General features: G+C 33.7%; 1 protein-coding gene across 2 annotated transcripts in view; it reads right to left on the bottom strand.

Annotated features, from left to right (window-relative positions):
- Window positions 1-24,941, bottom strand: part of Cop1 (COP1 E3 ubiquitin ligase) — a 96,985-nt gene that overhangs the window by 25,466 nt on the left and 46,578 nt on the right. For both annotated transcript variants that reach the window (XM_048356422.1, XM_048356421.1), the window contains exons 10-15: window positions 16,727-16,841; window positions 11,358-11,493; window positions 6,288-6,431; window positions 4,448-4,556; window positions 3,507-3,588; window positions 1,376-1,492 (exon numbers count right to left, since the gene is read on the bottom strand). In XM_048356422.1, the coding sequence (XP_048212379.1) occupies window positions 1,376-1,492; window positions 3,507-3,588; window positions 4,448-4,556; window positions 6,288-6,431; window positions 11,358-11,493; window positions 16,727-16,841 (703 nt within the window). The remainder of the gene's footprint in view (window positions 1-1,375; window positions 1,493-3,506; window positions 3,589-4,447; window positions 4,557-6,287; window positions 6,432-11,357; window positions 11,494-16,726; window positions 16,842-24,941) is intronic.

Here is a 24,941-nt window from a genome sequence, read left to right as displayed (position 1 = left end):
TACAATGTCAAATTTCTAACAAGCAGATAAGAGAGAAATGAAGAAAGAGTAAGATTTTCAATGATAATCTACCAAGAGAAATGGCAGACATTTTTATAGGCATGATGGCTTCATAAACAAAAAAAGAAAATCCCTTTAGTCATTCCTATAATCTAAATCTAGTCAAGAGGCAGAGAGGAGAATACACGCTCAAGGTTAGCCCAGGTAAAAGTTCAGGAGATTCCATTTAATCAAATAGCAGTGTACTTCTGTTAAACCATATATTTTCTTGTATCTTCAAGGGAGAAAAAAAAAAAAAAAACCAAAGTCAAAGGACTAAGGATAGTGTAACCAAACAATTTATCCTCCAACTCATGACATTTTACAATGAAACAGTCTACAAGCAGTAATATGACAGTAAGTTAGGACTGACCCTGAAAACCCAAACATTTGTGTGGATCAGCACAGGTATCTCTCAATGGACGAATAAATTAAGAAAAATGTGGCACATATAGACAGTGCCATCTTCATGCATTAGAAAGAATATTTTTTGTTTTATAAAGAAATGAAAAAACTTGGAAAAAATTATATTAAGTGAAGTAAGTCGGGGAAGCCAGAATTAGCTTATAAACTCAAGTAAATATGTTAAGTAGTATGTAAGTATATAAAAATGTATAACTGAAATACAGTAGATTCATGGGAGATCTCAAGAAATGTGTAATTCCTTACAAAGACAAAAGAAAAATTAAGCAAACTAAACTACCAGAAATTGGGTACTTAAAAGGTGTGGGGTAGAGTCAGGGGGAAAAGAGGAGATGAATGAAGAGGGGGAAAATAAAGACAAGAAGCCAATGTATATACTACAAAATTAAGAAGAGTGATGGAAGGAAGTAGGTAGGGGAGGAATGGATGAGAAGGTTGCAAGTAGTGACATTAGGTATACTGTATTCATAAACTGCTTTGTTAAATGGCTACTCCTTTGTATAACTACCCAAAGACAAAAAAAAAAAAAAAGAAAAAGGGAACACATAATTCTATGATTAGAATCTTTTTGATTATTTACTCTATCAACTTGTACTCTATAATAGAACTGGCCTATTCATGGCCTCTAGATGAGTGCTCAATAAATAATTGTTGAGTGAATGAGTATGCATTTAGGCTGTTTAAATACACTGTGAGTTAAGAAGACAACAATAACACATGCTTACATATTAAAGATAAGTTACAAAATAGTAATTAAGGTATACCACTACCTCTGAGTCATGCTGATGTATTTTTAATAGGTCAACAATGAAAAAAACCTTAAGATTACAGGTACAATTGTTCATATTAAAATGATTACGTAAGCCAAGACTCTTTTGATGACAATCAAAAACTACCTGCTTTCATTTCTTACCTGCACAACCAAAAGCCAGATGATACCTGGAAGAGGGACTGAATTTCACGCAGCACACATTAGCCTTTGCTTCAATGCTTGCCACTGAATTGTCTAGGTTGGTAGACCACAGCTTCACTAAAGGAAAAATAATAAAAGTAAAACATCAATAAATTTTTCTATAATTTATAAAACCTTTTAGCCGGGCTGGGAATATGGCCTAGTTGCAAGAGTGCTTGCCTCATAAACATAAAGCCCTGGGTTTAATTCCCCAGCACCACATATACAGAAAATGGCCAGAAGTGGCGCTGTGGCTCAAGTGGCAGAGTGCTAGCCTTGAGTAAAAAGAAGCCAGGGACATGCTCAGGCTCTGAGTCCAAGCCCAGGACTGGCAAAAAAAAAAAACCCACAAAAACAAAAAATCTTTTAGCACAGATGTGTTTTTGTAACAATACGAAATTTTTTTTTCAAGTGCCAAAAGGTGTTTAAGCAGAATGTTTGATTAATAAAATACCTTATTTGAAAGTAGGAGAGCTTAATTACAATGTGAAAATATCAACAGAAATAAGCAATTTTTAGAGAAATAATAAGGACCTATGAGATATAAAGATCACTATAAAACAATAAAACATGGAGCTAGATGGTATAATCATTACAGTATTCTTCAAATGCATATGTTTTGATAAATCATACATTCTCACATGCATAATTTATAAATCAGAATAAAAACATCTTCTAAATACTTTCAAAGGTGTTAGCATACAATGAAGATGTTGTCTTCCAATGGTTTAAAAAATTTATGCGACTTTAACAGTAAGCTTTAAATATACCTAAAATAATAGATTTTAAACTTAGCAAAATTTCTAAGCTTGCTTTCTTTCCCTTCCTCCCTTCTTTCCTTCCTTTTTTGGTGCTGGGCCTGGGGCTTGAATTCATAGCCTATGTGCTATCTCTGAGCCTTTTTGCTCAAGGTTAGCTTTCTGCTACTTGAGCCAAAGCTCTATTTCCAGCTTTTTGATGGTCAGCTGGAGACAAGAATCTCATGGACTTTCCTGCCTGGCCTGACTTTGAATGGTGATCTTCAGATCTCAGCCTTCCTGAGTAGCTAGGATTACAGACACGAGCTACTGGCACACAGCTCAAAGATGTACTTTTGCACTTAATTTCTAGACAACTGCAACAGAATATACTAAAATTTTTCATAATTATTATAAAATATGATCTATTAGAACAGATCTAGTCTGAAAGCAGAACTAGAAAGATGAGCTGCTATTTTATATTGCTACTGGAGCAAATACATATTTTTAAACGGTAAGTCTACAGTTGGATAGGTATTATGAAATACTTATAAAACAGCTTTTTGAGGACACAAGTTTCCATTCTGGTAGCACATGAGAATAAATGAGGAAAGGTAAACAATAAGTAACAAAGAATAGGAAGGAATGAAATAACAAGAGTTGACAAAGGTAAAGAAAAAATGGAACACACAGGCATTACAAGAATTACTTAAAGAAATATAAAATGGTACTGCTTCTGTAGACAAGTTAGTGGAAATTCCACAAAAAACTCATCATAAAAGTAACATATAATACAATTTCACTTGAGTATTACCTAAAAGGGCTAAAAACAAAAACATGAAGAGATACTGGTATATTTGTATTTCTATACTCATGTACAGTGGCAATTCTGAACAGTCAAAAAGGCGAATTTTATGTGTACAAAAAGGCAAACACAATGCAAAACACGTTGTTACTTTCATATACATAAAAGATACATGGAAGTTTTGTCATGGAATATTACAAACCATATTATGGAACTCTATATTAAAAATGTTCATTAAATTAGAATAGATTTCTAAAATATTTATTTCGGAAGGCGAAACATTCTCTTGATGGTACATGTAAAGAACATGGTTTTTATATGGCAGCAATTCTACATATTACCATGTGGCACAAATTGAGAAAATAATAAAGATGCAAAATATTCATTTTTCCTTCACTCATAAAAAAAGTTGATGTATGTGTTTAGGTTATTTTTTGAATAATCAGTAATAACAAAGGACTGTGACAAGTTTCAATAAATGCTTTTATTTCTGACCATAAAGAAAACTGGGAAGAAGAGGAAAGTGCTAAGGAAGAGTAATAAATAGTACCTTTTGCATCATCAGAACCAGAAGCCAAAAGTTTAGGATCCATCAAATTAAAGTCAACACTCCAACACCTCTTCTCATGTTCCTGGATGTACAAGGAAGGCAAAGATTCAGAAAGAATATAAATCCTCAAATCAAGAAAATAAAAGATAATAATTTATTGCTTCGGGAGGGGTAGTCTGTAAAAACAAAGTGGCTCATGCATATAATTGTAGCTACTCAGGAGGCTGAAATCTGAGGATTTCAGTTTGAAGCTAGCCCAGGCAGTAAGGCCAAGACACTCTTATATCCAATAAACTCCTCAGAAAAAGCCAGAAGTGGCATTCTGGTTCAAGTGATAGAGTACTAGCTTTGAGCACAAAGAGGCTCAGAGACAGTGCCCAGGCCCTGATTTCAAGCCACAGGGCTTCCTACCCCACACCCCCCCAAAAAAACAAAAACAAAAAACTAAAGTATGGATTAAAGCAACCATAAAACTTTTTCACGTTAACTGAAATTACTGCTTTTGGAAATTATTTAATACATTCTAAACACATAAAAGTCTAAAAAGTCTTCAGAAGACCATTCGGTATTACATAGTTATTACAGGACCTAAAAGTATTATTCAAAGCTACTAGCTCATGCATGTAATCCTACCACTCAGGAGGCTGAAATATGAGGATTGCGGTTTAAATCAAGCTGGGATAGGAAAATCATTGAGACTTTACTCTCCAACTAACCACCAGAAAACTGCAAGTGGAGCTATGGTTCAAAGTGAGAGGGTACTAGGCAGAAAAGTTCAGCTCCCAGGGCAAGTTCAAGTCTCACAACCAACATGTTGTTGCAACAACAACATAAAACCCAAACCTATTCAGTGATTTCAAATCTATAATCATTAATCAAAGGAAGCTAGTTATTTAAAAAGTAAAGATTGCAATTCTTACATAACCAGCATCATTAATTACCTGATATACTTTTGATCTCTGTCCTGTGAATCCATCCCATAGGATAACCGTACCTTCATAATCACTGCTGGCTAACAGGTTTTTATGATAACTACTCCAACTGATACAGCTGGAAGAAAAAGTTAAAACTTACCTTACTTATGGGGAAAAAAAGACAAATAGTCTAATATAAAAGTTAACACACACACACATCTCACTTCACTCACAATAGGATGTAAATTAGAACTACAAATTTCCTATATAACAAACCTGCAAAAAGCTTGTAGATTTCAGTAATGGGGAGAAGTCATTTGTATTTTTAAATATACTTACTAGACTTTCTGAAAAAAGTTATTTAAGAGAGTTAAAACATGGAAATCAGAACTATGTCCAAATTCCAAGTATGCCACCTGAGATTTGTGGTTTTAGCTAACTTAGTGTTCTGTTTTAGATGTTCTTGGTATTGATTGTTTCACTCCCAAGCTTATAGCTTTCAGCATGGAGCAATTTCTACAATTTACTGTAATGTACCATATATAAAGTAGTGTATATTTTTATGTGTCATGATAGTCGCAAGCACATTTAGACCCTCAACATTTCCATCACAGAAATATTTACTTTTCTATGGACTAGCTATGCTTATTAGTATAGTATGGTGATATTTTAAAAGAATAGTCTTATAAAAGAGGTATAACCATTATGACCTCTATACTATGGTGTCTCACAGCTCTCTTAAAGCATTTAAAATAGTACAAAACATTTAAGACTTGAATAAAGTTATAACCTCATTTGTCTAATCTCAATGATGAATGCTAATGATAAATGGGCAGGCTCACAAATTATGAAGAGGCACTTTCATTAATGAATTAGGGAAAAATTAGAAGCCCAAACAACATAGACTATAACATTTACTATATTAACATTATAAAAATATACACATAAGCATATACCAGATTTAGCATACCTGGTTCAAAAATCTGAAATGTTTCAAAATGTGAAACTTTCTGAGTGCTGATATTACATGACAAGACAGGTGACAGTTCAATAAAGTCAAACTTTGTAGAAAACTACCTCTAAGCTACTTGTAGAAGGAATATATGAGACATAAATGAATTTTATGCTTAGATTTGGGTCCCATCCCCCAGTAGTATCATTACATACATAAGTAACCACATTAAAAACACCATTAATATATGAATGATACAGAGACTGGTTTGAAAATGTTCAACAATGTAAATAAAGTTATTGGTAAATGGCTTCTTTAGATCAGTGTTCTTTACCTTCATGCTTGTTTTGTTTGTTTTAGGAAGAAAAATAAAAAGGTAAGAGGAAAGAGGTGAAAAAGAAAATGAAAGGATTTCCAAATATTTTGAGAGACTACCCAATTTTTGTACTTTTTATTTTTTAAAAAAGTTTTTGGGTTAGATAAGCATTCTTTATCATTACAATCCCAAATAAATGAAACTTAAATACTATCTATGAATGAAAGGCAAAATTTCTGTGAAATGAATTCTTTAAAAACAAAAACTGTTACATTCTTTAGAGACTTGTTCATGCTATGGGAAATACTTTCACTCACAGCCAGTACTAAGAGGCTCTAGTAATTTTTGCTAAACATTCAACTATTCGCCATTTCAAATAAAGACCTTTAACTAAGTGAAAGAATTTCATTTGTTACTGGAAAAACAAATCCAAACCCCCACAGGGGAAAAGCAACTTAAGGATATTTTAAATCCATAGGGAAGATATTCTCGATGTACACAGTACAATTTATAGCATTCACCAAGTATGATCAAAGAATCTCATGGGGAAGTAAAATAATCTCCTCTAATTATTCATATCAACTCTTATACACACATACCTGATTTTAGAATTGCAGGTCATTTCATTCTCAGGGTAATGAATATCCACTGCATCCTGGATGACTGTGCCATACTCATAGACTTTAATCTTCTTTGTAACCCCAGCAATAGCAAAATAGTCACAATCCCGATCAAACTCAATACTAAAGAAAACGTACATTGTTCATATGTAACAGCCTTCACATATCTTTTATGAAATTTACAACACATTTCAGGATTTTCTTTTTCTAACATGATTCCATCTAGGAACTATCTCCAAATTATGTGAAGCCCTATGTTCTGAATAAGTCATCCACTCATGTCCAAATACATCTACATCTGTGTCAAGACACATTTGTTCCTAGATACCAAACACATATTTTAGTTAAGTCCTAGCAACCACATTATAATTTAGCAAGGAAAGATATAATGGCTGGTATATGACAAATAAGTCAAAAGGAAACTACAAACTTTCTTTTTATGAATCCTAGGCATTTTACAGAAATGATAGATTTCACAGGACTTATTGGTATTTTAATAAAATAGTAAACAAACAGAATTGCTAAAAGAACTTGATGATGACAAATGGACAGAATTCACATCGAAATGGAAATATTTTACTTATTACTATTAGCTACATTATTACTTACTTACAAATCCATTTCTTATTCCTCAAATAAATATGATCTCTCTGAATACACATTCCTCAAACCACACACTGTATATGCGAGGGGGCAAGGGGGTCAGATTTTTCCTTCCTTTTGAGATACAGAGAATTTACTCATTTCTTGGTGATCTTTGTAAAATTTTTATTCCATGCTAAAAAATAACCTCCCCCAAAGCAAGTATAAGGTCACATCTCTTCGCAGACCTTAACTTGAAGCCTCAGTAAAGTTATTGTTATATAACCAACTAGAATTTGACTGGTCCAAAGAAGTTGAACTTGAAATGAATATATTACTTCTCAATTGATTTACACACCCTTTCTAGAGTCTAGCTATAATGCTAGAACACAAATTCTCTCTAAGCTACATCTAATAGCATAGTAAAAACAGCTAATATTCACTGGTTATTCACCAACTACTTGTGTATTAACTCATTTAATTCTCATAACAATCCTATGAGGTAGGCATTATTATATTACAGATTACAGATTTACATTTTACAGATGAGAGCAATGAATATTGGAGTGATGTAATCTGCTCAACATTAGCCACCTTGTTAAGTGTTCAAACTGGTATTTAAAAATCAAGTAGTATGGTTTCACACTTGATGCTAATAATTAGCAGGTTATATCACAAATCAAAGTACAAAGGCTTGAAATATAATAAAAATATGTATGCATGTGCCTTTTATACATATATGAGTTGAGTGTATTCCTCCCCATATATGACCACAGATGGCACTGCCTGAGGGGAGAATTAAGAAAAAATACTCAAATTAGTAATTCGAGGTTTTGAAGTCTTTTATAATTAGAGAAAACGATTTTAATATAAATGCTAACAAAAATATAAAGAATATTATTTCTAGTGAGTTTTCACTAAAAGAGAAAGTAAATGCTGCTTTTCTTTAAAACAACAAAAAAAGTACTTGTATCACATCACTAACTTGGGATTTTAGTGCTTTCAAATATGGAGCCCTATTTTTGACAAATTTAATCCTAGTTATTCCTGAATATAAACATAACCAGACTCTAGAAGCAGATCATGGGATAACTCAATGCAACACTATAGATTTCAAATGCAGAGCACTTCCTGGAACAAAAATGAAAAATCTTTTATTTCACAGGGTATTTCAGTTCCTGTTAAACAAATGTTTAACAGTGACTAGACTAGAAGAAGACAAAGAAAAAAAGATTTAACAACTGTATCTACTTATAGAACTGAATTCAAAGAATTGTTAAAAGTCTCCCTACTGCAATACTAAGGTTAACTTGGTGATATACTACTACCAATTATTAAGACCACTGGCTTATTACTGAAATAATAAATTCAATTTCATTATCACAAGATTCATTTAAAATTACCAACCACAATTTTTGTTTCAAAAACTTACTGGAGATTTACTTTAAACATGGATTAAAGTTTCATTTTCACATTTTGAAATACTTTAACAGTTTAAAGAAAGTGATTGATTTTAACAGTTGAAAAATCCTAATTTAGCTATGGAAAACTGCCAGTATTTCTTGTCAAAAGAGCGTAAGTCAAGTGATTAAGCAGCAAGGCAACAGACCATATAGAACAGCTGATTAATGCATACTTCCAGTACAATGTGGCACAGCAATACAATGCTGTCAATATGGCCAAACAGCAATTTTTTTGTGTTCTCACAGTTTGTCATCTCTTGGCAATTATAAAACAAGTAATAACAAACAAGGTAGACTAATAGCTCTATACACTAAAACCCAATTTATCAAAAGAAAATATAAACAGTTGCTAACAGTCTCATGCAACTGGATGCTGGCTCACTCCTGTAACCCCCCATACTTAGTAGGTAGAGGTCAATCCAGTGAAAGCAAGACTCCATCTCAATCAGTAAGCCAGTGGTGATCAATGTTTGTGATTCTACACTTAGTAGGAATAACACTTTAATAACATAGTATTTTCTATGTGATATTTCTAGTAGGAGGATTATGTTCCAAAGTCACCAAGGGCAAAAGTGTGAGACCCAATCTGAGCAGCTAAAGCAAAACGAAAGGGTAGAAAGGCAGCATGAGGCTGAGGGTATGACTCATGGAGTACAGCACTTACCCAGCAAATACAATTCCTTAAATTGCCATAGAAAACTTGGAATGTAAAATTCACATTATGGATGAAAAAGCAATCATCACTAGCAAGGATTCAGTAAGTTTAAATTAAATTTATACCAATTCTCCCTGTTGGGCTACTGAAAACCTAATGGAAGACAAAACGTAAATAAAGAGTGTTGAGAGTCTTCTTTCCTTTCAATTGCTTGTTCTTATTATCTGAGGATAATTTGGTAAGCAAGTAAATGAATCTGACTACAAACAATCAATTTTGCATACCTCATATTACCTAACTCTTAATATTGTAAACAAAGGCTGCCACCTTGTGGACTAATGGATATGTTATTAACCCCTGAGCAAGCAAAGAGAAAAATTAGAGATTTAACTTTTATTAGCACATATTAATTGTACAGAAAGTTTTATTATGAAATTCTCCTACATATACTTTATGGTTTTTTAATCATTCATCTCCCAATTTCTTGTTCTATCCCTTCATTAAACATTTTATAATGATCATCAAAAAGGTGAAGACAAAAATAGTAAATAAAGCTCACTAGAAAATCCCAATACTTGAAAACTAGCAGCACATATCTTAGCAATTCATTGGTCAAGAAAGACAAAAATAGAAATTAAAAAGAAATCTGTGCTGGACACAAGTAGCTCAAGCCCATAATCCTAATTACTGAGGAAGCTGAGATATGAGAATCGATGTTCAAAGGCAGCCAATGGAAAGTATGTGAAACTTTTAACAATCATTAACTACCAAAAAGCCAGAAATGGAACTGCGGTTGATAGTAGTAGTATGCTAGCCTTGAACACAAATGCTTAGGGGCACCTAGGCCCTGAGTTCAACCCCCAGAACAAGAACACATAAAAAAGAAGTCATCTCATATATATATATACCAAAAGACTGTACATAAAAATATATCTATTAAAGATAAACTTCAAATTTACAAAAAATACTTTGACCTGAATAAAAATAGTAACAATATCACACAAACATCTCAGTGACCCCAGTTTCTACTTTAAAAGATTAGCAAATGAGAGTGTGCTAAGTGTGAGAAAAATTCTTTTCTATCAAAGTATGTCATTTGAAAGTCCCTGCTTTAGTTAGGTGGTTTGAATCTTGTGAAGGAAAAGAGGGACATCTTGAGATATTTCTTTATCTTTTGAAATATAAGGTTTGGTCTTAAACTGGTTTCTTTTCAAGATGGACTAAAGACATACCTCAGGCTGTTTAAGAAACAACAGAGGGCATAACATTTGAGATAACTTGTGTACTGTTACCGTTATTTCAATATCACCTTATGTAAATACATTTTATCCTATTCAAACTAGACAATCATGAGCAGCTTGTGAACCTGAGCTCAATCAACGTGAGCAGAGGCAGGACCTGCTGCTTTAGAGATAAATAGGAGGAAGCAACCTGCCTGCTCGGTGTGCTTGTTTGCCTGAGTTTTGGCTGATAGTGCATCCTTTTGCAGAGGTAAATTTTGCACCGATGAGACAATTATTTTCATGTCTATCATTGTGACTCTGATGGTTAATGAAGAACATATGTTTATAACATAAGGCACTTGCTTGGCAAGCATGAAGCCCAGACGTCAAAATTCAGTATGTATAGAAGGACAGAAAGAAGGAAGGAGAAAAATTAAAACTAAAGAATGCTAAAGAATCAAAGTAACAAAGGGCAAAAGTCAATGGAACACATAGTAGAGAAATACAAAACTATGAAAAAAACCTGCTCAATAAAACTGCTAAAATACTACTCAAGACCGTTCAAGAAAAAAGTACAAGTACCAATGACAAGAGAGGGAAGAAACATCATCATAGAATCTAAAGATGTTAAGAGGATTAAAAGACTATTATGAACATGTGTACCAAAAAATTTAACAGATAACATCAGCAAATTTCTTAAAAGATTACTATGCAATAAATCAGTATAATGCCCCTCGATTGATATCATCTCCACCTGTATAACTACTTAAAGAAAATCTCTCCTAGAAAGCTTCACTAAAATATTCTTCATATTTTTTAAGGAAGAGCTATACTAATCCTATAAGAGTGTTCAGAAAATAAAAGAGAATACTTAAGAGATTGGTACATTTTGTCATCAGAACTAGACAAAGATATTACAAGCAAATAAATTACAACCCTACACAAGACAGGAACTATTAATCATTCTTTGAGATGATCATAAACTTGCCTAAGGTCACAATACTAATAATTTCAGGCAATCTAGCTTCAGAACCTATATTTTAAACAATATGTTATAATTGCTTCTCTAATTCAAATTGTTTCTAGAAAATGTCACAAAATAAAAATTAAAGAGTGCTTTACTTACCTAGAAACTATGCTGGAACCATTATAGAGATCACTAGCATATGACAATGTGGCCAAAGGTCGTACTGAATTATATCGTGTAAACTTAGATAGGCATTCTTGAAATTCATCCAACTGGCTTGCAGTTCGACTGTCATCTGTATTAAAAAAAATAATAAATGATCAGTATTACAATGTAAACAAAGAACTTTTCCATAGGCTAAATATGTTCTAAATTCTAAAAGTTATTTAAAATATTTTATACAAACGTTATTAAATATCTTTCAACTTCAATGAAAAATACCAATGATTCTTTAAAAGATAGTATTGTATCCACATCAATAACAACAAAACTGTGAAGCCTCTATTTTTTTTCAGCAAAAATTTCTTGAGGAAAGTAAAATTTCCCTCAAAATGATTAAGTAACGATTAGTCAACGTGTAACTAAATATAGTAACTAATGGTCAAGCTAAATCATTTATCATTTATTAAAACAACAGTCTCACATCAACAGGGAGGTTTGAAAAAGGAATTCTGGATAAGTATTACTATAAAGAACGTTTTTATAAGAACTCTACAGTTATTTGTGGTCAAAATAAAGCTTACCAAACATTATAGATAAAAGTTAAAAAAATTGCCTATATCATTGTGGCATCTTAAATCTTATTACTGAAAAAAACTAGAAAAAGACAATGTACAAATGACTGAGTCTCATAAACAAAAAGTATGTTTCGAGTAGCTTACATTTATCCGAAAGTACAAAAGATAAAAAAAGATTAACTCAAATGTTTAAGATATGAAAAGTCGAAATTCCATTCAATGGAATATCATACAAATATGTGAGTTATGTCTACCTTAGTACAGTAAAGCTAAATCATACAAGATCAAAATAATAAGATTGGCTCACAACATAACTGACAACTTACCTATTCTCCTATGGAAAGGCAGGCTCACAGTGAAAGGAAACAAACTAAAAACTCAGTGTTTCAAAATTGCTTCAAATTTGGACTTAGAAATTTAATTTCCAAAGAGTGAAAAAAAAGTGTATTTTGTCCTCTTAAGAGACAATCTGAAACAGATCTTCTTAGTATTACCCTTTCATAACTTGTTTATTCTATTCTCATGTGCATACACATAGATTTTCAATGTAAATGTTCATGATTGCCCTTAATACAAAGTAAGGAAATGATATGGAAGATTAGGTTATCTTTAATAAAATTTATTGACATCAGAAGAAATTTAACAGAAAAAAAAGATCACTAAAAGTATTTTCCCAGGTATTTTACAAATTTGAAAAACGAAAACAGTAAGTCAGCAAATTCATCTAACAACCTACACTAAAAAGAACACATTACTAGTAGTGCTTTCATTCTAAAAGCATCAAAATGGATATTGTAATTAACACTGAAAATCATCACAATGATATTGAGATAAAGTTTCTCCTCTAGAATTTATTCTCAGTAAACCCAACCATTTATAAATAAAATGTAGTTACTGAAAAACATTAACTCTATCATGGAATGATAGATATGTAGTAGTAAACTGCTTTTTTAAAATGCAATTCTATTACAGTAAGTTTTTTAGTGTAATTAATGCTATGAAAGACAGTTTTTTAATCCATTTAAAATTGTTTTGTTTGGTTGTTCTGTTTGGTTGTTCTGTTTGGTTGGTCAGGATTTTTACCCATTTGCATGGCCTTTTCACTCAATGCTGGCACTCTACCACTTGAGTCACTCTTCCACTTTCACCTTTTTGCTGGTTAACTGGAGATAAGAGTCTCACAAATCTGTCTGAGTGGGGTGGTTCTGAGCTAGAATCCTCAGATCTCAGCCCTCTGAATAGCTAGGATTAAAAGCATGAACCACGGAGTACTGCTTAAAAGTTGTTTTCATGTTACTCTGTTATTTTACCTTTTTAAATCAATTCCTAAGTATGCAATCATAAGCATTCAAGAACATGTATTCAATAACCCTTTTGTAGAGTAAATAGACTTCCAGTTAAATTCAAGCTCATTCAATGGAAACTACTAAAAACTTGTAAAAAGGATCATTACAGTACTTGGAAGCCTAACAACTGGTTTTCATTTATCTGGTTATAAAAATATAGGATCAATATTGGGTTCCCCCCCTCTAATGCTTTATCATTTACATTGTCTATCAATTACAATTAACAGTCTAAGGCATTAATTTCTTTATAATTTCTCATCTTCATAACTGGAAATAACTGAGGGTAGGAATAGATGGATGGATTCTTATTGGAAATATACAAAGAACAATCATCATCTTACATTCTCAGATATGTACAAGTTAAAATTTGTCCTTACTCCCAAAGGAACTAAAAAATACTTGCTATGCAGAAATACAGTTATGTAAAATTCTTAACACCTAGAAATGATATGCATTAACTACAAAACAACCATGACTAAAAAAAAATGCTAATTTTCCCTTTAGCTTTTAATTCAGTCTTCCTGTACAACTATGCCAAAAAATTGTCTAGTGAACACCTTTTATACACCATAGCATACCTATATTACTAGTAATTTAAAGATGATCAATAACGTTAATATTAATAATATAATATTTGGTCTGTTTATTTCAACATCATTATACAACTAAAAGTTCAAAAGTTGCTGGCACCAGTGGCTCACTCCTGTAATCCTAGCTACTTATGAGGAAGAGATCTGAGGATGGCAATTCAAAATCAGACCAGGCAGGAAAGTCTTGTGAGACTATCTCCAATTAACTACCAAAAAGCCATTAGTGGAGCTGTGGCTCAAGTGGTAGAGCACCAGCCTTGAGCAAAAAAGGTAAGAACAGCACCCAGGCCCTGATTTTAAGCCCCAGTATTGGCTGTGCAAGCATGCACGTGTGCACATACACACACACACACACGCACGCGCGTGCGTGCACACACACACACACACAGCAAGTCAAAAGGACTGTCAGAATGCAAGACATGGAGTACTGAAAGCTTAACAACTTTTTATTGTAGTTTATATTTAGTCACTAAGGGACTCAACTCTAAGCCAGCAAAATACCAAGTTGCCATGCATAAAAACTGTTTACTATTAATCTAAATCATGCTTAGCAAACAAATTTTAGGCTCCATTTTTTTCTCCTAGAAACAATACTAAGTGAATTTTCCCACATTAGTTCTATGGCAAATTGTCCAAAGCATGCAAACAATTGGTACATGTGTTCTTACTAATACTAAATATAAGCATGTTCAGAAAAAGAATAAAACCAAGGCTCAGGATTTAACAATCAATAAATTATCAGAAACTTTTCCTTGCTGAACTCATTCTAAAAAGGTGTCCTACTACTGATTTCTATGTTGCAGCACCCAAGATGTGCCAAGTATTGAATTTTATATATATTGTTTACAAGTTATTTTGCATGGTGTCAATTTTGTTTTGCCTCATAGCATGTCAGCAAAAAAGTTAAATTCCTCATAAAACAATAAATAAATAAAACAGGCGCCAGTAGCCCATACCTGTATCCTAGCTACTGAGGAGGCTGAGATCTGAGGATCACTGTTCAAAGCCAGGAAAAGTCAATGAGATTCTTATCTCTAATTAACCACCAGAAAACTGGAAGTGGCACTGTAGCTCAAGTGGTAGAGCACTATCTTTGAGCTAAAGAACTCATCAAAGATAGGACAGGCCCAGAGTTCAAGCCCCAAGACTAACAGAGAATAAATAAATAAAAATAAAACACAGAAAAACTCTTATAGTTCTGATGAAAAAGATGCTAGGATGACTAAATAACAGAGAACAAGGAGCTTTATTACTTTTTTAAAGCATTAAAAAGTTTCCTATTTCCGGCATTCTTTGTTTCTTGGCCACCAAGATGTTGGCTACCCTGCTACTACCCAAGTTCTCCCTGCCACAACAGACTGAAACCTTTGGAACTAGCCATATATTGAAAATAGCAGTGTTACAAAATGGACGAAAGCTGGACTCTTGCATTATTATTTAGAGAAAAGTCACTCATATCCTGATTCATACTTTATATAAATGATCAGGATGAAACTGGAACAAGGTGAGAATAAAAAAAGCTTGCAGTGATTTGTTCTCAGTCATAAGACTGAGTGATAGATCAGGAATCTGAACACAGGCTATTGGTTCTAGACCAGTGCTCTTAAAACACTAAGACCTGGCAAGATAAACAGAATACTTCCACTGATCTTGGAAACAAGCAAGTAATCAAGTATTCACAAATATGCCACATTTTACCAGGCAGGTCTATTCTCAAGTGACATTTAAACTAAAAACTGAGGGACTGACACAGAGGAGAGATGTTTGTTAGGCTTCACATCTAGAGATTTGAGACCATGAGAAGCAGGCCTCTGATTTTCAACTCTCCTCTCAGCACCAGCTACCATCTTGCCATACACAAAGTCTACTAAAACTAATGTTTCTTAACTACTGAAATAAAAACTGAATTTCTTTTATATCAGGAAAAGAATATCCTATACTATCACACACATGTTGTCCCATATGTTATTTCCTGTACTTTGCTATTTTGACAGGATTCTAATTAGCAATTTCAGTTAATTCATACTAACCTGGCCGAAATGCAATTCCCCTCAAGTCCCCAGATCATTCATCACATATAATTTTCTTGGCCTGTTTTATTCTCATTTCCAAAATAGTTGCATGTTCATGCAACATATATCTGCTGTATTTCACGTACTATGTTTATGAAACTCTTACAGTAAGAATTGTTTTATTTCATTCTCTTATTAAAGATAGAATTTTGTCATGCAGCTTAAGTTGGTCTGGAACTCTTTTTTTTTTTGGCCAGTCCTGGGACCTGGGCTCAGGGCCTGAGCACTGTCCCTGGCTTCTTTTTGCTCAAGGCTAACACTCTGCCACTTGAGCCACAGTGTCCCTTCTGGCCATTTTCTATATATGTGGTGCTGGGGAATTGAACCCAGGGCCTCATGCATACGAGGCAAGCACTCTTGCCACTAGGCCATATCCCCAGCCCGGTCTGGAACTCTTAATCCACTACTTATTCAAGTGCTATAATTACAGATGTGTACTATAGTGCCTGGCTCATTCTTGTTTTATTTTCAGTAAAGAGAAAGTGCTTAACACTTATTAATGTTGAAAAGAAGAGGCAACTGAATAGAACTTATTTAGTTTAATTAAACTTTATAGTTTAAACCTTATATAGTTCATTACATCAAGATAAAAAAATCTCAGCAAACCAAAAAAATTCTACTAAAAACAATATTCTTGTGGATCTCTACAAAGTATTCTAATAGAATGGCAAAAATATATACTTTGCATCTACGAATTTGCAGTAAATCCAATATTAAATCCTAGAAATATATCAGAAATATTACTGTGAGATAAAAATTTTAAGAGAAATCCTGAACATGTACCTGAGATACGAGACATCCTTGTAGAAAAATAACACTGCTCTAAGTCTTCAAAATGAGCAGTAAGTCGTTTTCGTCTTGAGGCTAATGTGCTGTTATACCAAGGCTGTTTCTTTGTCTATGGTGATAATAAGAAAAGACACTTATAACTCAAAGCAAACCATACTCTTCTTTTAATAGAATACCAAAGTGACTACAATATATTTTCAAAAATTCACCATAATAAACTGATCACAAATGGTGAAAAGCTACAGATCTCAGGCTTCATTTTTCCATTTCTTTAAAGGTAAAAATAGAAAAATTATTTCACAGAATAAAATATATTCTGTTTGGATAATAAGCATGGAGAAATTTCAATTATAAATACTAGAAGAAAAGCAAGAGAGAACATACATTTAAAACCAGTAGTAGGGTAATTGGAAGAGATTTTTCAAAAAGAAATAAGTTAAAACGTGAGAAAAACAATGGCAGTGTAAAAAGCAGTGAAATTATCATTATTCATAACAAATGTAAATGGGGACACAGGCCAAACAGTAAAAGAATGGGTTTCTAAAAATATGCCCATATGCTGTCTGACAAAGCAACCCTGAAAACATGATAAATCCTGAAAAATTAGAAATAATGTAAAAAAATAGTAAAACATTAAAAGAGAGAGAGAAAGAGAGAGAGAGAGAGAGAGAGAGAGAGAGAGAGAGAGAGAGAGAGAGAGAGAGAGAGAGAGAGAGAGAGAGAGAGAAAAGAGTCAAACCTAGGCATGGTGGTGGATCACACCTATAATCCTAAGTACTTGGGAATATGAGAGTAGGAAGACTGCAGTTCCAGGTCAGCAAATGTACAAAGTTTGTGAGAACTCATCTGACCAGAACAGGCTTGGTTTAGTGGTGTGCACTTGTCAGCCTAGCTATGGTAAAAAACATAAATAGGAGGATCACTATCTAGGTTGGCCAGACAAAAAAGTAAGATCCTTTTGGAAAAACAACTGGAGCAAAATGGACCTGAGGGTTGGCTCATAGGTAGAATGTCTGCCTATGAAGTGTTAAGCTCTAGGTGCCGCTAAGTAAAAAGAGAAAAAGAAAGAGATTCATGGTGACACACACCTGTACTTGGAAAACTGAGGCAGGAGGATCTTAAGTTTGAGTTTAATGTGGGTTATGTGGGTTACTGGCAAAACTCTTCACATACATGAACACAAAAAAATCATGATAAAGAAAATAGAAAGGAGGGAGAGGCTGAAGGAGGTATAAGGAAAAGATAAAATAGAACATGAAAATATTATAATCAGGATGGAAACAGCCAGTTCATAGTGGAAATAAGTTTAAACAAGTATTTGTTCATGATAAAACAGCCTCAGAAATATGTAAAACAGAAACTCCCACACTGAAAAATACTCCAGTATAGTGAGAGATGAATTTCACCAATTTTCATCAACTGAAAAAAATATGGCAGGAATGAAGTGGAACACTGATGCAGACTCCTGCACTAATACTTGTCCCACACAATAATCAGGTAAATGTGATTTATTTCACTACTATAAGTCTGGTTATCAGCAATACAGCTGTGAGAAAACCCCTGTAGCTTGCACACTATGTAATATGTCAGAAATGGAACATGGGCAAACAATTTAGTGACAAGACTAGCCTGAAGAAATAATGATATCTGTTTTAGAGATGTGCAAAACAAAAAAGCTTATCATGCCTTATATGCAACATTTGGCCATGAACCTGTGACTTTGAGAAGGTACCCAGTAGTCTGTGATCACCCATCTCCTATAAAAATCATCCCTAAGTCAGTCAAATGTACTTGGGACACGAGTTATCCATCTTCTTGGTCAGCCTGTTCTTTGAATAAAGTTATCTTCCCTGCTTCAACACCTTGTCTCTTAACACCAAATTGGCCTGTTGTGCTATAACTAACCAGAGTTGGTGTTTGGTAAAAGTAACAATAATACACATTTAGTCAAACAGAAACTGTAATTTAATTAATGGATACAAAATACCATAACTAATGAAAAACTGTATTCCTCTTAAGCATGGATGTAATATTAAAAAAAAACCTGACCACATACTATTATTGGGAAATGTTTTTGATCTTGGGCAGAGGCAAAATTTCTTAAATCATAAAAACAGTCATTATAAAAGTTATGAATTCTATGACAAAGAAATTAAGACGTTCTGGTCAGCAAAATCAACTAAGAAAAATTGACACACTGAATTGAAACTTGTACAACAGTTTAAACATAAAACAAATTTGTGTAAAAAAAAAATCCAATACTTAAATAGTGAAACAAGCTAGCTTAATGGGAGAACACTTGCCTCACAAGTGCTAAGCCTCAAGTTCAAACTCCAATACTGCCAAAAGAAAAAAATTTACACAGAGACTAATAGTTTGCTGGGTATACTCACACTTGTAATCCTAGCCAAATATGGCAATGAGACTTTAGGGACTCAAGTTTGAAGCCATATCCAATTAGTAAAATACTAGTCAGAAGGTGTGGCTCAAGTGGCAGAGCATTAGCCATGAATAAGAAAACTTAGTGAAAACTTAAGGCTTTGTGTTTTGTTACTAATATTAAGTCCAATGCTAAATTAACTCTAATAAAGGGACTTACAGTGAGGTAGGTACTAGTCACCAAAAAGACCAACTGATTACAGGGTAGGGACTGTGCCATCAACCTTCAGGAAGTAGGTGAGGTCTGGAAATTCAACTCTACTGCTCCTGAACAACTAGATCATTTCTGGGTTGGTAAAGACATTGAGTTCTTGGGACTGTACAGACACCCAGAGAAGCTCTGACAACCAACTACCTCCATACACTTGTGCTCACCCAACTGCTATCTTGAAGGTTGTAAACAGAATTTCCTGGTGTGGAAAACACTTTATATACTGGGTGTCAAAAGTTTTGGCTGTGCACAAAAATATTTCGATAGAAGAAAATAAACTATTATGAGCAAATTTCTAGAATTCATTTGATAACAGATAAACAAATAATTTGAAAAATAAAATTTACCAAAGTTGCCACAAATCAAAACTGAAGGTATGAATAAGTTTTTATAAGGCTTTCCTACCAACAAAACTCCATTATCAAATAGTTTTACTTAGGTATTCTACCAAATATTTAAGGAAGAAATAACACTAAAATTATATGAATTTCTTAGGGGAACAAAGGGAGGAAAAAACACTTCCTGATCTTTGTCATACTTCTGTTGATAGTTTGAATACAAAGCTAGTGACTAATGGTTTGGTTCTGGTTGGCATTACTGGGTGGTAGGGCCTTAATGGATTAAGGATAGAAGGTAGTTTATTAGTAAACCCTAACATTTTGCCAGACAATTTTTTTCCCCTTCTCCCTCTTTGCCTTCCCACTAGAAATATGAATGTCTCCTTGTATATGAGCTTAGCCTATTCATCACAGACCACTCATAATTTGTCCCTATAAACAGTTCTTTGTAATCTTGAACAAATTAACTGCCTGAACTATTTCCTTGGTGTAACACAATGTAAACTAATCCACTCCAAACTGAACAAAGAATGTTGAAAAAGAACAATAGCCTTTATAAACAGAAACACACACACACACACACACACACACACACAAAACCAAGCAGATCAAATCTAGCATTTTCATCTCTTTAACCATGTCTCCTCCACCATATTTTTTGCCCTAACTTACATCAAGAATCGATATCAAAGGTGTTTGTTGTTGTTATATTTTGAAGCGACTATACCATTTCATAGTTATGAAATTTTTCCCAATTTGGGCTTTGTGGTACTTAACGAAATGTAGGGTTCCTTCATAATTTCTGTCCTTCTATTGCTACCTCTTTCATTAAGTGATAAAAACAAGAAACTAATTTTCATCAGTTTCCCACTTGAAATACTGTATGATTGCCTCTACCACAAGTTAAACTATTAACTATGTTTTGACTAGATTTTAATGTTTCATTTTGCTTTCATTACAGTAATACATTGAAATAGTTGAATGGGCAGTTGCATACTTACCATAGTAACCTCAGAATTATATATTTTATCAAAGAATGCTAAAGTCAGTTGGCCACATTCTCTGTACATTTTAAGTAACCAAATTAATAATTAAGATTATTTGCTTATCTCATCTATCCTGTAATTGCATTAAACCATTTTAATATTTTACAAAAAGTTATACATTTCTTTGAAACTATTTTACAAGTACAGATCTTCACTATTAATTAATCTAGTCTGTATCAGTAAAGTACCTAATTTTATGTTGTATATGGGCTCTTTTATCAAACTACATTGACTACCTTACAACACTATAGTGAAGTGGATGCTTAGTTTATTTTTCATCATATAAGGTATTTAATGCTTTTGATTTTAGTATAATTCTAACTGCTCTTAATAAATTTTATATGTAATTTATTTATGTGAAATATATTTGGTGTTCATTCCACATTCCTCATTTCCAGCACATGGCTCTAGTGCTGGTGACTCACGCCTGTGATCCTAGTTACTAAGGAGGCTAAGATTTGAGGATCTTGGTTTCAAGGCTAAGATTTGAGGATCTTGGTCTCAAGTCAGTTTGAGCAGAAAAGTTTCCACGAGACACATCTCCAATTAACCACTCAAAAACTAGAAATGGAGCTGTGGCTCAAAGTGGTAGAACACTAGCCTTGAACAAAAAGAACTCAGGGACAGTGCCCAGGTCCTGAGTTCAAGACCCACAACTGACCAAAAACAAAACAAAACAACCAAAAACAAAATGTACTCCATATATATAAAGACAAGATCTCATTATTTAGCCTCAGGTGGATTCATCCTGGCTTATCCTCCTGTCTCTGCCTACCAAATGCTAGGATTACAGGGATGTGCTAAATGTTTAATTTCCATTATTTGAGTTTTGCCTTTGAATAACTTATAGCTTAACAAAATAAATACTAGGAAGCTGCAATATGTAGCCAGAGGGATGAAATCAGTAAGAGGGCAATGGAGAGAGGAAGGGTGGACAAATATAGTCATACTATTCAATGTACATATGTAAAAATGGAACCAAGTAACTTGATGGGATGGATATGTGAAAGGGTGACGTTGATCAGCATGCATTGTACTAAAAAACTAATAGGTTGACTTGAAGCCTCCTTGTATACCACTTAAAGATAATAATTTTTGAAGTATCTAGTACTAAGAAGTATCATTCTTATAAAACTATTCAGAGAAGTCATTAGTTTACTATCTTCCAAATTCAGCAATTTATCCTATTTTAGAATTAGTTTATTTTTCTAATTGCTCCAAGGATTAAACACTGTTTACAATGGCCGAAGAAAAAGCTGTGTATATAAGTTACACTTGTTAGGCTTTTTACCTCATCTACTTTTCTCTGAATGTTTACTCTGCGTGGCTATACTAGACTATGTAAGGCATAGTCCTACCTTAGGGCTTTTTACCTCATTCACTCTCTTACAATTTCTACACAATGATATTCAAATGGCTTATTTCATTCAAAAGTCACTGAACTTTTTTTTTTACATTTCTGTCTTTCAAACTAGACTGGAAGTTTGTTTATAGCAGGGACTACTGTCTGTTTTTGTTCTATGTATCCTCAAAGCCTATTGTACATCTTCATAAATACCAGATACTTAAAAAAAATAAAGGTCTAATGGTTGAATGAATAAATGCTTAAAAGCACAGGCTCTGAAGCCATAGTACCTGGCTTAAAATTTCATCTTCTTCCTCTTAATAGCTTCGTTGGTCTTTAACTTCTCTTTATACCAGTTAATATACCAGTTAATAACATAACTACCTAGAGGGTATTTCTGAAAATTAGTTAACACTTGAAGAACAATAAATGTTACCTAATTATTTTCCTGGTTGTGAATACATGTATTTCTTTTGTTTTTTGTGCTCCAGGTCAGGGCCTGTGTTTGCCTGGTCAGCTGACTACTTGAACCACACCTCCAACCCAGAATTTTGATAAATTAGTGACCGAGTCTCCCAGCCTTTCTGATACTGGAGCTGCCTTTGAACCATGCTCTTCTGATCTTAGCCTTCTGAACATCTGAGATTACAGGCATAAGCCATTGGCACCTGGCTGTTTTTCTTTGGTTTCTAACAGTTTTCGTTTTATGTAAATTCCAGTTATTTTTTTTAACGCAACATCAGGTACAATCTATCCTCCATATAAGCAGATTCTGCAACTATAGATAAAAAACCTGTGTACTGAGTACGTATATACTTTTTTCTTATTCCTTAGATGTTATATCATAATAAGTTTTTCCATGCCACTTTTATTACATAAAAGACTTGACGATCCACAGATTCTTCTTTTTGTACCAGTAAGTTTAAGGGCTTGAAGTCAGAGAAAGGGCACTGTACTTAGCTTTGTGCACACAGACTGGTGCTCTACCATCTGAATCACACCACCATTTTTGTGTTTGGTGGTTAATTGAAGAGTCTCACAGCCTGCTTGGCTGGCTTTCAAACACAATCCTGATCTCACTCTCCTCAATAGCTAGGATTACAGGTGTGAGCCACTTGCACCTATCTTCCACAGATTTTCTTACGGCAGTCAGAAAGGAGTGTCCAGGAACTACTGCTCTGCTGATTCTAAGCAACTGCTTGATTGATACTCTTGAGGAATACATCCTTTTATTACTGTGAAAACAATGTGTCTTTCATGTTTTATACTAGAGTTCTGTTGACATAGTTCAGGTTTTTGTTTTCATATTAGATTTAGTATACACTTGCCAAACTTAGCTTCAGACATTAATGCATTTCAGGTTTTTTTCTCCATCAACTTATTTTAGATCTGTCTCGGACCATAGCTAGAAATGAACAAACAGTACATCATTCAGTGCAACATATCATATTAATTCCATTCCACAGAGGTGTCAGTAGGATTTACTTCTCAACAACTGTTCTGTCCCTCTGCATATAGTAAGGCTGGATTCTCCTAAGAGATGCAGACTATTCATTCCTTAAGCATACATTTATTTTGCACTCAGTGACTCATAGGAGAGGCAGCTCTATAGGAATAGCACTCTATAGGTAAGCTTAAACTAAAGAAAGTAAAGCAACTGTGCTCTTGCTTAGCTTTTACACTCCAGGCTGATACACCAACACTTGAGACACACCTTCAGGTGCAATCAATGGGATTTCTTATGGATGAAAAAAGTCCAGATACTAACACACTGTCTCACTATACTACTTATTCTCAAACCAAAAGTGTCCTTCACTACTTATTAGTAAAAGCTACTATAAAATACTTTAAAAGTACTAAAAATTCCACTACCTAATATAAGGATATTTCCTAACAAATTTTAAGTCAAAATACTTAAGCATAATGCTCTGGAGAGAATTAACTTTTTAACTCTACTGGTCAAGGGGAAGTATGTTTGCTGTCACTACACAGCATCTCAGAACATATATGAAGTACTATACTACATATAACTAGGAAAAAAGATCAAATATACCTAGGAAAAGATCAAAACAGAAAATGGTTAAGACTAATCACTATAAGTACTATTATTTTTCTTTCTTTCAGGTTTACTTTCTATTTTTTCCTAGCTCATGATAAAAGGCCAAAAACAATGCTATAAAAACTACAAGAATAAAGACTCTGTTTTGCTCCTTTACTTAGAATTTCCCAATGTTCTCAAGCCAAACACCAAAACTGACACAGTTTTCTTTAGTGCCCAATGCATAGAAAGAGAGCATAGTATAGATAAGCAAGAGGGATCTGAACTGTGAGCCAGTGGCTCACTCCTATAATCTTAGCTACTCATGGTGGCTGAGATCTGAGGATGCCGGTTCAAAGCCAGCCCAAGCAGCAAGCCTTTGATTCTTATCTCCAATTAACCACCAAAAAAAAAAACAAAAAAAAGAGTTGGCTCAAGTGGTAGAATGCCAGCCATGAGAGAAAAAGCTAACAGGACAGTGCCCAGGTCCCAAGTTCAAGCACATGTGCATGCGTAGGCACACACATACAAAGAGGTGTCATAGGAAAAGTATATAGAAAAGGATAGGTTTTCCTCTTGATTGAACAGTTATATGAGATTAATCTACGACTAAGTACCCTAACTCTTATGTAGAAGAATAGAAGGGCTATTAATGTCTCCAACACTGCAAAGTATTAAAAACAATAGTAAAAAGTAGTAATAATAATAAGACAGGAAACAGGAGTGAGGCTGAAAAAATAATAGGAAAAGAAGCAATAATATATTAGTCAAGATTTGCATGTGTCTAAAATA

The sequence above is a fragment of the Perognathus longimembris genome, chromosome 11 (genome assembly GCF_023159225.1).
Source record: "Perognathus longimembris pacificus isolate PPM17 chromosome 11, ASM2315922v1, whole genome shotgun sequence".
In the NCBI taxonomy this organism is placed as follows: Eukaryota; Metazoa; Chordata; class Mammalia; order Rodentia; family Heteromyidae; genus Perognathus; species Perognathus longimembris.
This window is presented reverse-complemented; position numbering and strand designations above follow the sequence as displayed.